The following is a 13228-nucleotide window of genomic DNA, read 5'->3' on the forward strand; positions in this document are numbered from 1 at the left end:
GGTCCGTCCACGCTCCCTGCGGAGGACGGCCCGATGGCAGCCGGGCTGCTCTCACCACTGCTTGGAGAGGGGGCGAAGCGTCGCCGATGGTAGAGCCATCTTCTGTAGCCAATTAAGACCCTTCACATCACCTCGTATTTGTGGATGCGTTCGGGTTGTAACGTGTTGACCCCGAGCTCTTTGCAGCTTCCCTCCCTGAAATTGCGTGGGCTGGTTCAAGGGTGGAGCCGGGAGAAGAGCCCTTGTGTTTCAGGAGTGGGCTGGTTCAGGTTGCAAACGCTGGCTGCTCAAATCCCCATGTTTATGTGATTCTCGGCTTTTTAGGTAACTTAACCGTCCGTGCTTTTCCTGAGGGATTTAACCTTAAAGTTTGAGGAGGAATGGCCAGCACTTGACTCCAGTTGAGTCTCAGTCCTTCATGTGGAGCTGCTCTAGCTGTCACCTGAAAAGGGCTCAGCAGTGATGAGCTCAACACGTCGGTGCGTTCCCTGCACGGCTGCTGTTCACCGCTGCCGGGAGAAGTTTACCGAGCCAGTTAGAGCTTGGCCCGACCCGGCTGCTTCCCTGCTAAGAGCGACCTGAGCCAGTTTGGTGCATTCAGATGCAGGAAAAAGCTTCACCTGTGCCACTGTTAATTTTGAAACAGCCTCAGAGTTTAAACGACTCAAGTTTACTGGCTTGCTGTGCCCTCTAGAGGACACTCTACTTTTTTCTTTATTTTTTCCCCTAACATGGAAATTGTATTTTAAAAGTTGGTTTTTGCAGTATTCGAGGCTGTTTTTGCAGTATCCAAAATACCGTTTGACCTGCCCTGAGCGTTTACTGAAGGTGTGTGTTTCGCAAAGCTTATCGGGGTACACAGCTTTTCAGTGCTGTTATTCGGTGTGAATATTCTTTGCATCACTAAATAAGATAATAAGGATTAATTTCTGTTAATCATTGAATTCCTAATAAATGCGGCATATCAGTTAAGTCTAGAAATTGTTGTTTAGTCTGTGAAGTAATTGCCTGATACTTAAAAGTACAAAGCTTATATGCCACATCTTATTTGTGAATAATACAAACCACACTTAATCATTTGCTTCATCTTGCTTGATACAAATTCTTTATGCGTTTTGTCTAGTGCATAACTGTAAGCCAGCAGGTTCTCACTGTAAACTTTACTGTTCCTGCTTCTGGTTTTGGGTTACAAGAAAAACAAAACAATTACTTGCGTTACGTTCTCCTAAAATTCTTGCTGTCGGCCCTTTCTCAAGCACTGTCATTGTTTCCTGGGCAGTGCAGAAGACTTCGCTGTCCCGTTCCTGTGAAGCTCCTGCTAAACCTCTCGGCAATCACATGCCGCAAACCTTGCTCTGAAATACTTAACGCTTTGTGGTTTGAAATCCCAAATCCTGGTACCAAAGGTGATCTGACAGTTACCAGCTTGTGCAGCAGAGGAGAGGCACTGGCGTCTGTTGTCACGTCACGTCATCTCTGTCCCTTTTGGTTCACGTAGTTTAAGATTCCGTTCTCGTATGATAATCATAGGCGATGGAGCCGAGAGGTGATTTATTGTCAGGAATTCAGGTGGAAGGTGCAGCCATCACTCAAGACACTGAGCATTAAAGCCAATAAAGAGTTAAAATCAATATAAGTCTGGATGTGTTTCAGTGGTTTTCGATGAAGTTGCGTGGATGTGTCTGTCTGTGTTGAGATTGTTAACAGGTTTCCGCTGTTAGTAGCGGAAAAGAATTCAGTAGTGTTGGTGTAGAAAGAAAATAATGCCATGAAGTACCTAAACTTAGGTAAGCGAATAGGTGTGAATTGTTTGTGTTGGGTTTCCGTCAGATTCAGTAACTTGGGTGGGGAAAAGTCACGACTTACAAATATTTGCATTAGGAAAGGAAAAAGAAAAGGGGGAGTATGGTTTTGCCTTTGAGCACGTTAAAGAGAAGCAGCAAGTGACCTGTTTGTCCCTGGGTTAGGGGTGGGATGTGGTCTTCCCCTGGTGCAAGCAGAGCCCTGGAAAGCCGCCGTGTCTTCTAAGGGGGGGTGAAGTGGCTGATGGAAAAGCTTCTCATTTGAAGGAATTCACCATTGCTGTGTGTTGTGGCTGCATCTTGCCTCATGGCAGGCTTGTGCTGGGAAGCTTAATATGCACAAGGAGAATAGAAATTGATTGAACTCATCCAGGTTTATTCAGGATTAATCTAGCAGGAGGTTGTAAATAATGTCAGTCTGCAGCAGGAAGTAGTTGTTTGCTTGTTTTTATTAACTCGTTCTCTGTATTTTTCTTTTGATTTGCAGTGAAATAAAGAGAGAAAAGAGAGTCCCCTCACCGGACGTTATAGTGTTATCTGACAATGAACCTTCTAGCCCTAGAATGAATGGTTTAACAAAAATAGCATTAAAAGAGACCAACACAGAGGCACTCATGGTGAGTCTTCTTGTCTTGACACACTTTAAGTTGTGCCATCTAGAAAGAAGAAAACACACCACTTGCTCCCACAGAGGCACCTGCGATCACAGGGTCAGGTGGATATGTGGTTTTATAAAGATGGATTTGCAAGCAGGGAATCTTGAAGCTGTTAAAGGCTGATGTCGTTTTTATTTTCTTCAGGCACTTACCTCCTTGATTTTTATATGCTTCGAAAGTGCACCTTTTTCAGAATTGGCTTTTTAGTGGACGCAATGTGCCTTTTTCAACACGGCATAACACAGATTTGTTGTCTGACTCTTCATTTGACTTTGTTTACTTACTTTCACTAGCAAAACATCTCAAACTTTTTTTTGCCTTTGAGTTTTTTCTCTGTACTCAGTTTGTGTCCATATATCGCAGGCATGTTGGTGATATTAAGACATACATGACAATTACAATGCTGTAAGTTCTTGTCGTAACTTGTATGGTATCTGTCTTTTCCCTCTCCCCCCTCCCTGTTTTCCCATCCTCTATTGCCTTACCTGGCCCTGCAGAAAAGCAGTCCAGAAGAGCGTGAGAGAATGATTAAACAACTAAAAGAAGAGTTACGGTTAGAAGAAGCAAAGCTTGTTTTATTGAAAAAGTTACGGCAAAGTCAAATCCAGAAGGAGACCACTACTCAGAAGGTATTTATTTTCCTACAGATACTTAGCTCATCTTTTGAAAGGGGGTGGGGGGGGTGTATAAATAACTGTGGTGGTTGCCGTAACCTATGGAACATAAGATAGCTTTCAGATAAAGCATATCTCACTTTTTCATAAAATCTTTATGAAGCTTATAGTGGTTTATCCTGTTAACCATGCCTTCTTGTGGAATTCCTTTTTTTGTCTGGCCAAGACCAAACGACAAGACAGTTTATCCTATCAACCGTATTCAACAGCTGAAGACCTTTTTGCTAAAACTCAGATGCATTTATGAATGTAATGTACTTCCAATTATTAAACACTCCGTCCAGTCCTTAGTGCCACGTAGAGATGGCTGAAATACGTTTGGAGGAGATTCTTGCAAATGCAGATGTGCTGACAGAGTTAAAGTGTCTGAACCCCAGGCTCTGGGAGCTGGCGGCCGAGGGCTGCATTTGGTGCTGCGTGGCAGAAGCCCAGGTCTGGATTCCAGGTCTTACCAGGTGAAGTCAGTCTGTGGTTAGCTGCACGCTTTCATCCAAAAATCCAGGCAGCCCCTGGGAGGAATGGTTCAGCCCTCCCACCCTGAACTCCCTTCCCTTCCTCCTCTTTTCTCCCCACCCCTCATCTCACACAACCACGCGCAATATCCAGAGTGCTGGGAGGAGAACTGTTTTCATCAGAAAAAAAGTCTACCTTTTTTTTGCCAGAGCGGTTGCCTGGTCTGCTCGCTACGTGTGCTGTTCATGCTGGTACTGAAGGGTAGAGGTGGAGGGTGGCAGGAGAAGAGCAGAAGAGGTTGGGAGGCGAGGGGGCGTGCGAACACCCCACGCGCTGCTATGAAGGCACAGGCTAAATTTCAAGTATCTGTAACAATGGCAACTAAACGATTTTATTTTACAGCGTGTGATGCTGCCTTGATGGATTTTGTGGTGGGGGCGATGTGTAGATTAAGTGCACTTCACGGTGCAGATGGATGTTAACACATCTCTCTTGGCTGGTTTTGGTTGTTTTATTGGCGTCTTTCTCCCGGACTTCTGAGTGCTTCAGTAGATGGGATTAAAACTAATGCAAGTACCCGTATCACTCAGCTTGCTGCTGAAAGCTGAGCAATGAGCTCTGGATGTTTGAACTAACTAGGGTGAAATGGCATATCCTAAACTTCTTAATATCTGAAGTCTTTTTCCTAAACTTTTTTTCACTTTGCATTGTGCTTGAACCTAGTTAGTTGAGACCAGTAGTAATGGTGGATTAAGACTGAAGGGGGCTCTAAGCTGAGGCTGCTAAAATAGATTTCCGCATTGCTCTGCTTTTGGGGTATAGACTCTTTTATTTTCCTGGTATAATCTTATCTATACTTACCTAATAATTTCTTCATTTAAATACGCATGTTGAGATGCTTGGAGGGAGAAGGGGATGGGGGAGGGGGAAAACCACAGTCTTTGAAGATTCTCTTACTGACGTGCGAGGAGGTAAACGCTTTTATTCCCTTAGCTTCTGTAATTCTGCTTACACCCTTACACTCGTCTGCTTTCTTTCTGGTTTTTCCTCTTCCAGCCTGCTGGTTCCTCTGGGAGTGCTGTGGCCACCCCTCCGCCCTTGGTGCGGGGACCGCAGAGCGTTCCTGCTGGCAAGCCGTCCCTCCAGGTCAGTGGGGTGGGCCAGGCTGCCAGGTTTAGGGCATGGAGCAGAGAAGAAGGTGCACAGTACAGGAAAGATAGTCCCATCACATTATTGACTTGGAGCCAGGTGGAATTTTTTTTTAACTCCCGAAACCCCACTGTAAGCTTTTTAAGAACGATTGGGGTGGGAGGTAAAAGTAGGATGTCACATGGAGATAACTCTCATAAGCTTATTTTTCAGTGGCTGATCATCCTGATCCACTCTGCTGATAAATACATCCACACTAGTACTAATGACCTTTGGCGAAAGAGGACGCCTTGGAGTTATGTCGTAGAAATATTGTGGCAGCCTGTTGCCGTACCCTCAAGAGACTGAATTGTGCCCTCAGTATGATTAACTCTAAGAGCTGAGTGAATCATATGATTTTCTCTTTTGGCTTGGTGGCTGAATGGCACATGATGGTAGGAAAGATCTTGGTTCAGACTAAATTAAATGAAATGTTGGAAAGCCTTGGGGAAGGAGGAAAAAAAAAAAAGCAGAGGCAATTGACGTCTGTCAACCTAATCTTCCTCTTGAGTCTAGTATCTTGTTTCGCTTTTGGATTTAAAACATTTCTGGTTATTTACCTTGGGCTAATTCGAAACAAATTTCAAAACTGCTTCAGCACAAAATGCTCTCACTTGGAAAATGGCAGCTCTTCATTTCAAAATCCCCTAGAATGCTATACTCGAGGGAAGGGGTAAATTTGCTATCCATTTAGGAAACGTTCACAAAACCTGAAGCGATCTGTCAGTTGGAGTAATCTCTTCCTTGAGGCAAGTTGCCTTCACTGAAGACAGCACTTTCAGAGGAACTGGACCACGAGTTAAATCTTCAGCGATGACAGTGAAACTTCGGTTGGACAGAGCAGAGAGCTGGGAGCTAAGAATCCAGAATTGAAGTTATTCTATCTAATTTGCGGTGTTTGGGCAAATTAACCTAACCTCCATCTGCTTTTGCTTGACTGTAAAAGCTCTACTAATTCCTGTGTGTAGGAGTTGAGTTAACATTTGGTCTTCAGTTGAAAGGCATAACAGAAGTGGATAAAACTTCCCACCTGCCTAAATATGTACGTGTGTGTACACACGGTAACTCATGAAAGTGGGAGCTTCAGTGTTTTCAGAAGTCTTCACTCACAGATGATGGTCAGTTTGGTATTTGAGCGAGGGAAGTGGCAAGATGTGTAAAGCCAAATGAATAGGACGGAGAGGTTTGTCGCTCTTGAGCAGCGAGTGCTTCTCGGGCTCGATTGCGTAGTGTTAGTGCTCTGCAGGAATGTAAGTGGTGCATGAAACCGTATCACCTTTTATAGCATCATGAGAAACTTTGAGGATTTAATGCAGTCTGCATTCCAAAAAGCATGGGCAGCAATTTTTCAAACTTCTTTAGCCTGATTCCTTTTTCATTTTTTTCCTAAAGTTCTCCCCTTTTCCTGTCTCTTTTTTTCCTTCCCACATACATGCGCATGCCCGGTCTGCTCACCTCCCCGGGTTCCTGCATCTCCAACGTCTGTGTGCCCCGTGCTTCTCCTTGAAGGACAGCAGTTTGTATTTCCCCATTCTCTTAACTCCCCCCCCAAAATACACTTTTTTCTTTTTTTCTTTTTTCTTTTTTTTTTTTGGACACTAACTGCACTGCAGCCAGCCCGGCCATCTCTTGTCCTACAGTATTTCCACGGGCTCAAGACAGATACTGCATCCGTCACGCCAGCCAGAGAGGACAGCTGTGCTCCTGTCCCCCTGCTCTCGTACTCGGGTTATGGCGTGCCTCTTTGGTGTGTCTCAGTACAGCAGATCTTGAGCTACTGAATTTCAGCGGTGGGAGGGCAGATGAACATGTTGTTCAGGACTGCTCTTTACCTTTTAAATTCTGTGCAGGATGAGAGAGAACAATCCCCGAGTGTGTAGCCAGACTGCCATCGTGTCTTTACGTATGTCTGTATTGCTGTGTAAGATTTCAGATGCTGCTTTATCGGCACGCTAAGCAGCAGAAGAGAGCATGCGTATGAATATACCAGAACAAAACAATGCGAGTAAACGATCTTCTGTTTTGCAGACCTCTTCTACGCGTATACCAGGCACTGTTATTCCTCCTCCCTTGGTCCGTGGAGGGCAGCAGACTTCTTCAAAATTGGGAACTCAGCAAAACACGCAGATAGTAATGCCGCCTCTTGTCAGAGGAGCACAGGTAAGTATTTACCTTGAGGTAGATCCGCTCTGTTTTACCTTAATGCATCTTAACTGTTTTCTTAGTCATCTTTCTGCTTGTCTGGAGGGAACCTATTAAGTTCTTGCTAGAATTTCTTAATATGGCTAGATATATTGCTGCTGAAAGATCCTGCATCGTTCCAGTTTTGCGTATTGTGCTGTCCCATAACACTTCCAGTGAAGCATGAGAAAATCCTGCGGTGATGCAGGATGCTGGCTTGCCTACATAGCTGCCTCCTTTAGCTGCGCCAAAGCAGTTTGTTTGCCTTTCTTACGAAAGTTAATTTACAGGCTTCCAGCTTCACCCGCTTTTTAGGAGAGCAGCAGCAGAGGAAATAAAACACAATCCCTCGTTCTTCCATTTTTTCCCCCTCATTATTCTTTCTGTCGTATCAATTTCACCTTTTCAAATGCTAAAACTCACTTTTTTTTTTCCCCCCTCATTGTGTCTGTCTTACGATTGAGTAAGAGCTGCTGAAATGAGATAGTCGACTGGAAGTCTGAAAGTGCTGCTTTGCAGGGTCTTTATCACCTATAACAGAAAATAGCGGTGTCACTAAAGGAGTAGGAAAGCAATGTTCAATTTGATACTGTCTTCTAAAATTATGACTTCCATGGAACACCAGGAAAAAAATATTTCCTTGTTAAATGAGGGTTTATTTTGCAGTGAAAGGTCTGCTTTTATCTGTTGCATAGCCAGCATTAAGGAGGAAGGTAGAGATTTGGTATTTCATTTTCTTTCTATTCTGATTATGGAGAATAACTCATTCTGAGAAATAGCTTTCCTAATGCCTTTAAAATGAAACAGGCTTAACAACTATTCATTTGGAAAGAAATTTGACTCAGAAACTTAGAATTTTTTTTTTTTGGCACAGCTGTTTTGGCCGTAATGTGATGGCCTCACACACGAGCATCTCTTTTCACGTTACGTTCTACTTGTTTCACTTTGACAGAGGGAAAGCGGAAAACATCACATTTTGACGGGGATGTTAATTATCACGCTTTCTTTGCGTTCCCTGCCTTGCCTCATTTCCACTGTCTCATGTCATCCCATTTGACTCCCACCACTTACTTCCCCCTATCTAATCCTCCCCATCGTCCATGGCACCATTGCATCAGCCCATTTCTGTGTCTTCCCAGCAAATCCACAACATCCGACAGCACTCCAGCACGGGGCCGCCTCCGCTGCTGCTGGCACCGCGAGCATCGGTCCCCAGCGTACAAATTCAGGGGCAGCGAATTATCCAGCAGGGTCTGATCCGCGTCGCCAACGTCCCCAACACCAGCCTGCTTGTCAATATCCCGCAGGTGAGTTCCATGAGATACTTTGTGCCAAACATAATGTTCATCTCAGAGGAACAGATAAATGGTTTTAATTACTGATTGTTCGGTTACTGTATCTAATTGGTGTGGCCTGCTGTCATCTGACTGATGGGGTTGCTTATTACTACAGCTATCCTGCTCCTTGTTCTTCCCATGCTTTCTCTGTTCATATTCATCTCCTGTACATAGGAATGAAGAAAAACATTACAGAGTATTGGGAAGAAATATATATTTTAGTGAACCGAACTTTGTGTCTCGTTTCACATTTGGTATTTCAATATGAAGCTGTCCATTAGAATATTTTTTTTTTTCTCTCTCTCTCTTCCTTAAGATGCGTAAATGAGTGTTCTGGTAAACAGAGCTCAAAATGGGTTAGCGCTCCTATTTGAAACACCAAGAGATACTGAAGCAGGAACTTAACACCTACCACAGATACTGGCATACAAGTGCTGTAGATAAAGGAAACAATTTAAAGTCAGTGCTTTGACAAAATCATGAGGAAAAGGACTCCTTTTTGGTTTGTTTCCTTCGGAATTTCTAAAACTACCTTATAAAAATGATCAGTAAAGAAAAATAAAGTTCTTTAGAAAAAGAATAAGAGCGTTAGACGACAGGTACAGCGTTGCAGTGAACGTGCGTATTGTGGTCTGTCTGGTCACCTACAAAAATAAGGTTAGAGGCAGGCGGTTTGGGCTCGGCCCAAGCAGCCAGCCTTTATTGCACACAAACAGCCCCGCGCAGCGTGGGGGCCAACGCTGCTTGCCTCCCTCTCGTCCCTCTCGATGGAGAGGAGCGCGCGTCTCGAAAGCGCCGAACCGTCTGGCACTTGTCGCTAAGCTGTGTCGTGTTTCCTCCTAGGCCTCGCCAACTTCAATCAAAGGTACAACCGTGACGTCCGCTCAGGCTAATGCTACTACGACCAGCGCCGCTTCCATCGTCAACTCCAACGACTCGCCGGCCAGCCGGCAAGCCGCTGCCAAGCTCGCTTTGCGGAAGCAGCTGGAGAAGACACTGTTGGAGATCCCTCCTCCCAAGCCGCCTGCACCAGAGATGAACTTCCTGCCGAGTGCAGCTAATAACGAATTTATTTACTTAGTCGGGTTGGAAGAAGTTGTGCAGAATTTGCTGGAAACTCAAGGTGAGATAGCGTTGAAAATGTTCCTCAAAGGCGAGGAGAGAACCTTTTCCATCTGGATCTTATCTCAGTAGCAGGCAGCAAGGAGTTTCAGGCCTCGCAGGATTAAATTGTCATACTCTTGTCAAATCTAGGATTCACTTCCTTTAATAATTTTCAAATGGTTTTATTTAAAATTCTAAAAAGCATCTAAAAAAATCGTGTAAAAAAAAAAAAAAGTTATGGTTTCTCATAGGCTAGACACGGATTGTAAAGATTTCTCGTAAAATGCATCCAGTTCTCCCAGAGCTGTTTGCTTCCTATCGGCCACTTGTTTGTCCATCACCACTAAATTCTCTAACCAGTATCTGAAGAAGTATCTGCTGGATACCTACGCACACACTCACAGAAGTAAAGAGTTTAAAGATTCAGTTATGCAGAAGGCTTCAGACTGAGGAGAGTTAAGGGGTGGAGGGTTTGCTTTGGGTTTTTTCTTTATGCTGGAATATTCTTGAGGTTTCTCAAGTATTATTCATTCATAGAAGCCACAGATGGAGCTGAGCTAAGCTGGTTGTATTCTCCAGGTAAAGTTTCGGTTGCTGTATCATCTCGTGAGCCCTATATGTGTGCTCAGTGTAAGACTGACTTCACCTGCCGTTGGAGGGAGGAAAAGAACGGAACCATCATGTGTGAAACCTGCATGACATCAAATCAGAAAAAGGCCTTGAAAGCTGAGCACACTAACCGACTGAAGGCTGCCTTCGTAAAAGCACTGCAGCAAGAGCAGGAGATTGAGCAAAGGATACTGCAACAGACTGCGTCTCCTGTACAGACCAAGTCAGACCCTATAGTGCAGCACCACTCGCTCAAGCAGGTAGGGCTCCGTCCACCAGAAGCCAGACCTTGGTGGTGATGGGGCAAGGGTCCCACGGCTCCAAGCACAAGTGTTTGGTATGCAGGCATGAAACTGATGCGTGAACTCGCTTTATTTAAGCTCCGCAGTGTGTGTGTTTGAGTGTAAGCTTAAAACCGGGCTGGCTAAAGTGGTTTTTGTCATGTGGGGACCTGATATTTAAATTACGTTCTGAAAAGCAGAAGAGTGGTGTTTTTCTGCAGGGTCATTGTAATTATCCGGGGTATTTAACTATCCTGCAAAGTCTGTTCCTGAATTTTTTTTAGGATGTACCAAATGGAAAAAGGTGCTCTGGTGCCAAATACACGAGAGTGAATTGACCCAAGATCGGGGGGGGGCGGGGATTGGCTTGAGCCAGGAACACATAATGTTGCTCGTGAAGTCCCCCATCTGTGACAGGGACTGGATCTTGCACACCTTGTAAAGCCACCTTTCAGTTGGAGGAAGACAGAAGCTGCTTACGTGCTGCTTTGAGTTGAAGTAATCAAGGTACTGGTTATTTAGGACAGGGAAGTAGAGCGCTGCCTGCGTATGGACATGCTTACACAGCACGTTTTTTGCTGCTCTGCAGTTTATTATAACTCCTCATCCTTACAGGTGCTTTCAGAAGTAGAAAGCTGATTCTTATTTTGTTGTAGAGATGTCTTGGAAGTTTTCAGCCCTGAAACTATAGTAATGCATTCCAGACTTGGCAGAAGAAGCCAAGAAAGGAGAGAGGGGTAGTAAAGATTCATCAAGGCTATTGTACTTGAGAGACGGAAAACTGCTACGCCTGTCTCACCATTTGCTCTCTTGCCAGACTTCTAGCCAGATGTCTCGAGGTCCTCCTGGAGCTCCGCGAGGAGTGTTGCATGCATTTAGCCAGTCACCCAAGTTGCAGAATGCATCGTCTGCAGCAGCACTTGGGAGTAGGCCAGGTAAGCATGCTGAGAGACCTGTCAGCAAGGGCAGCGCTGCCGCCTGGAAGAAGACTCCCATCAATACAGGTAGATTTTTCTCTAAAGTTTCTTTTCTTTGTACTTACTAGCTGCACTCTGTCCAACAATCATAGTTCTTTGGGTAAGGATGCTTTCTCTTTGACACTTCCTGCATGAAAGCCCAATGGTACCGAGGCTTTGCTCTTAGTATTGTTGTTGGCACTCGCTTTTGGTGCGGCTTATGCTCACCAAAAGGGGCAATCAGGTGGTGCTACCGAATAAAAACTACTGCTTTGCGCATTTACAGATAGCCTAAATAGCTGTAATGTCAGAGTGTTCGTCACTGAGTCTGTACACACAGCCAGTGCCGCGCTGCGGGAGTTGGTCATTCGTTTCTGGGAGTTTAATTCAGTTGTTTAATGTTGACTGGTGTTTTCTCTTTGCTGAAAGCAACATACAGTCAATAGATGTTTTTGCTCTAGGTAAGGCTACAGTGCACACTCCCAGTGTTCCTCAGGATTTGAAATAACTAAAGCTGTTGCTTTGAACAGATGGAAATTATACATTCTAATCTAATCTTTTTATTACATATAAGAATCTGACTTGCAGAGTTGTTTGTTTTCTTAAATGATAATTAGGATCTCCAGGAAGGAAACACTGTAGCAACTAGCTCTCTTGTGATCTACTTTCTTGCCCAGTATTGAATGGATTTCTTTTGATCTCTTTATTCCTAACAGCTTAATTTATCATTTGAAACATAATTTCATTGCAGAGACCTCTAGCCTGCTCTAATCTTCTGAAGGTGTCTGACCTTTGTGGCCAATAGTGCCCCATGGTCACTTAGATGATCCGTTTTCACGTGGGTGAAATGAGAGTAGTAGTGTGTGTTTGCCACTGTTTTGTCTCATGTTTTTATCATACTGTGACACTTGTTCTCTCTCCGCTTTTATGTCTCGTCAGGTGGGGCTTTACCTTTTGTTAACCCTAGTTTAGCTGTGCACAAGTCATCTTCAGCAGTAGACCGCCAGCGTGAATATCTCCTGGATATGATTCCCCCACGGTCCATCCCACAGTCTGCCACGTGGAAATAATGCAGAGGAACGCCCGAGAGGAAGACTTTTCCTGTTTCTGCCATCCTTTTTATACCACAATTACAGTGGAATCTGCTTTAATCCCAGCTGGATATGCCCCAGGCTTTATAGGATGCAAGAAGACCACTCCTCATCCCATCGAGTGCTGCTGTCCCTGCTATGAGAAAATGACACCGCGTGGGTGGGAAAGACTTGAGCTCATTTGGTTATCAGATTCTTATGATTGACTGATGATGAAGGCTGTCAGGGAAGGGGAAGAATTCTTTTTTTTTTTTTTTTGGGCTTTATGTATTTAGTTTGGATTTTTTTTGTCACCAGCACAAAAGGAGGACTAAATGACTCTCTGCCTTCGGTTTCTTTATTAATAACTACCCATTCACCAGGAACATGGTGTTCGTTCGCGATCGAGCATGGATCTCAGTTCAAGGAGAGAGGAATTTCAACCCGATCTTGCAGATGCAATTAGTGAGCCGAGTTTCACGTTTGCTTTTCTTCCCTGCCCCTCCTCCAGCCAGGAAGGCAGTCTACAGATTATAATGATTCAAAATCTTCTGATGATGAGCTAATGATAAATAAGTGCAAACTCAAATTCCAGTTGAGTATGTTTTGTTGTTTTGTTTTGTTTTTTTTTCCTAAGGGACTGGCTGCCACCAAAACTTGTCTGGTAGATGGGAACCAGTGCAGGAGTCTCTCACTTTTGTTGGATTCTGTTTTGAATAGACTTTGAACTGTTGGTAGTCTAAAATCTAATTTACTGAATAGACAAACACCTTTGTTCAGTCTTTCTAATTCAGCGAAGAGCAGTTGGGCCTTTCATATGTTCCCAGAGACTTAAAAGTGAAACTGTTTTTGATTATTTTCTTTCTGGAGGGTTTTTTGTTGTTGTTGTTTTGAGCAATTTTACTCAAAAAAAAACA

General features: G+C 44.1%; 1 protein-coding gene across 2 annotated transcripts in view; it reads left to right on the forward strand.

Annotated features, from left to right (window-relative positions):
• The window catches only part of GATAD2A (GATA zinc finger domain containing 2A), a 34425-nt gene extending 21207 nt beyond the window's left edge, over nucleotides 1-13218 (forward strand). Inside the window, exons 4-12 of one of the 2 annotated variants that reach the window (XM_009324953.1) lie at nucleotides 2290-2419; nucleotides 2956-3087; nucleotides 4642-4731; nucleotides 6802-6933; nucleotides 8094-8261; nucleotides 9135-9414; nucleotides 9975-10264; nucleotides 11103-11289; nucleotides 12181-13218. In XM_009324953.1, the coding sequence (XP_009323228.1) occupies nucleotides 2290-2419; nucleotides 2956-3087; nucleotides 4642-4731; nucleotides 6802-6933; nucleotides 8094-8261; nucleotides 9135-9414; nucleotides 9975-10264; nucleotides 11103-11289; nucleotides 12181-12311 (1540 nt within the window). In that variant the 3' untranslated portion in view covers nucleotides 12312-13218. The remainder of the gene's footprint in view (nucleotides 1-2289; nucleotides 2420-2955; nucleotides 3088-4641; nucleotides 4732-6801; nucleotides 6934-8093; nucleotides 8262-9134; nucleotides 9415-9974; nucleotides 10265-11102; nucleotides 11290-12180) is intronic. The other variant, XM_009324954.1, reaches the window with a different exon arrangement.
• The last annotated feature ends 10 nt before the right edge of the window (nucleotides 13219-13228 follow it).

The sequence above is a fragment of the Pygoscelis adeliae genome, unplaced genomic scaffold (genome assembly GCF_000699105.1).
Source record: "Pygoscelis adeliae isolate BGI_AS28 unplaced genomic scaffold, ASM69910v1 Scaffold726, whole genome shotgun sequence".
Taxonomy (NCBI): domain Eukaryota; kingdom Metazoa; phylum Chordata; class Aves; order Sphenisciformes; family Spheniscidae; genus Pygoscelis; species Pygoscelis adeliae.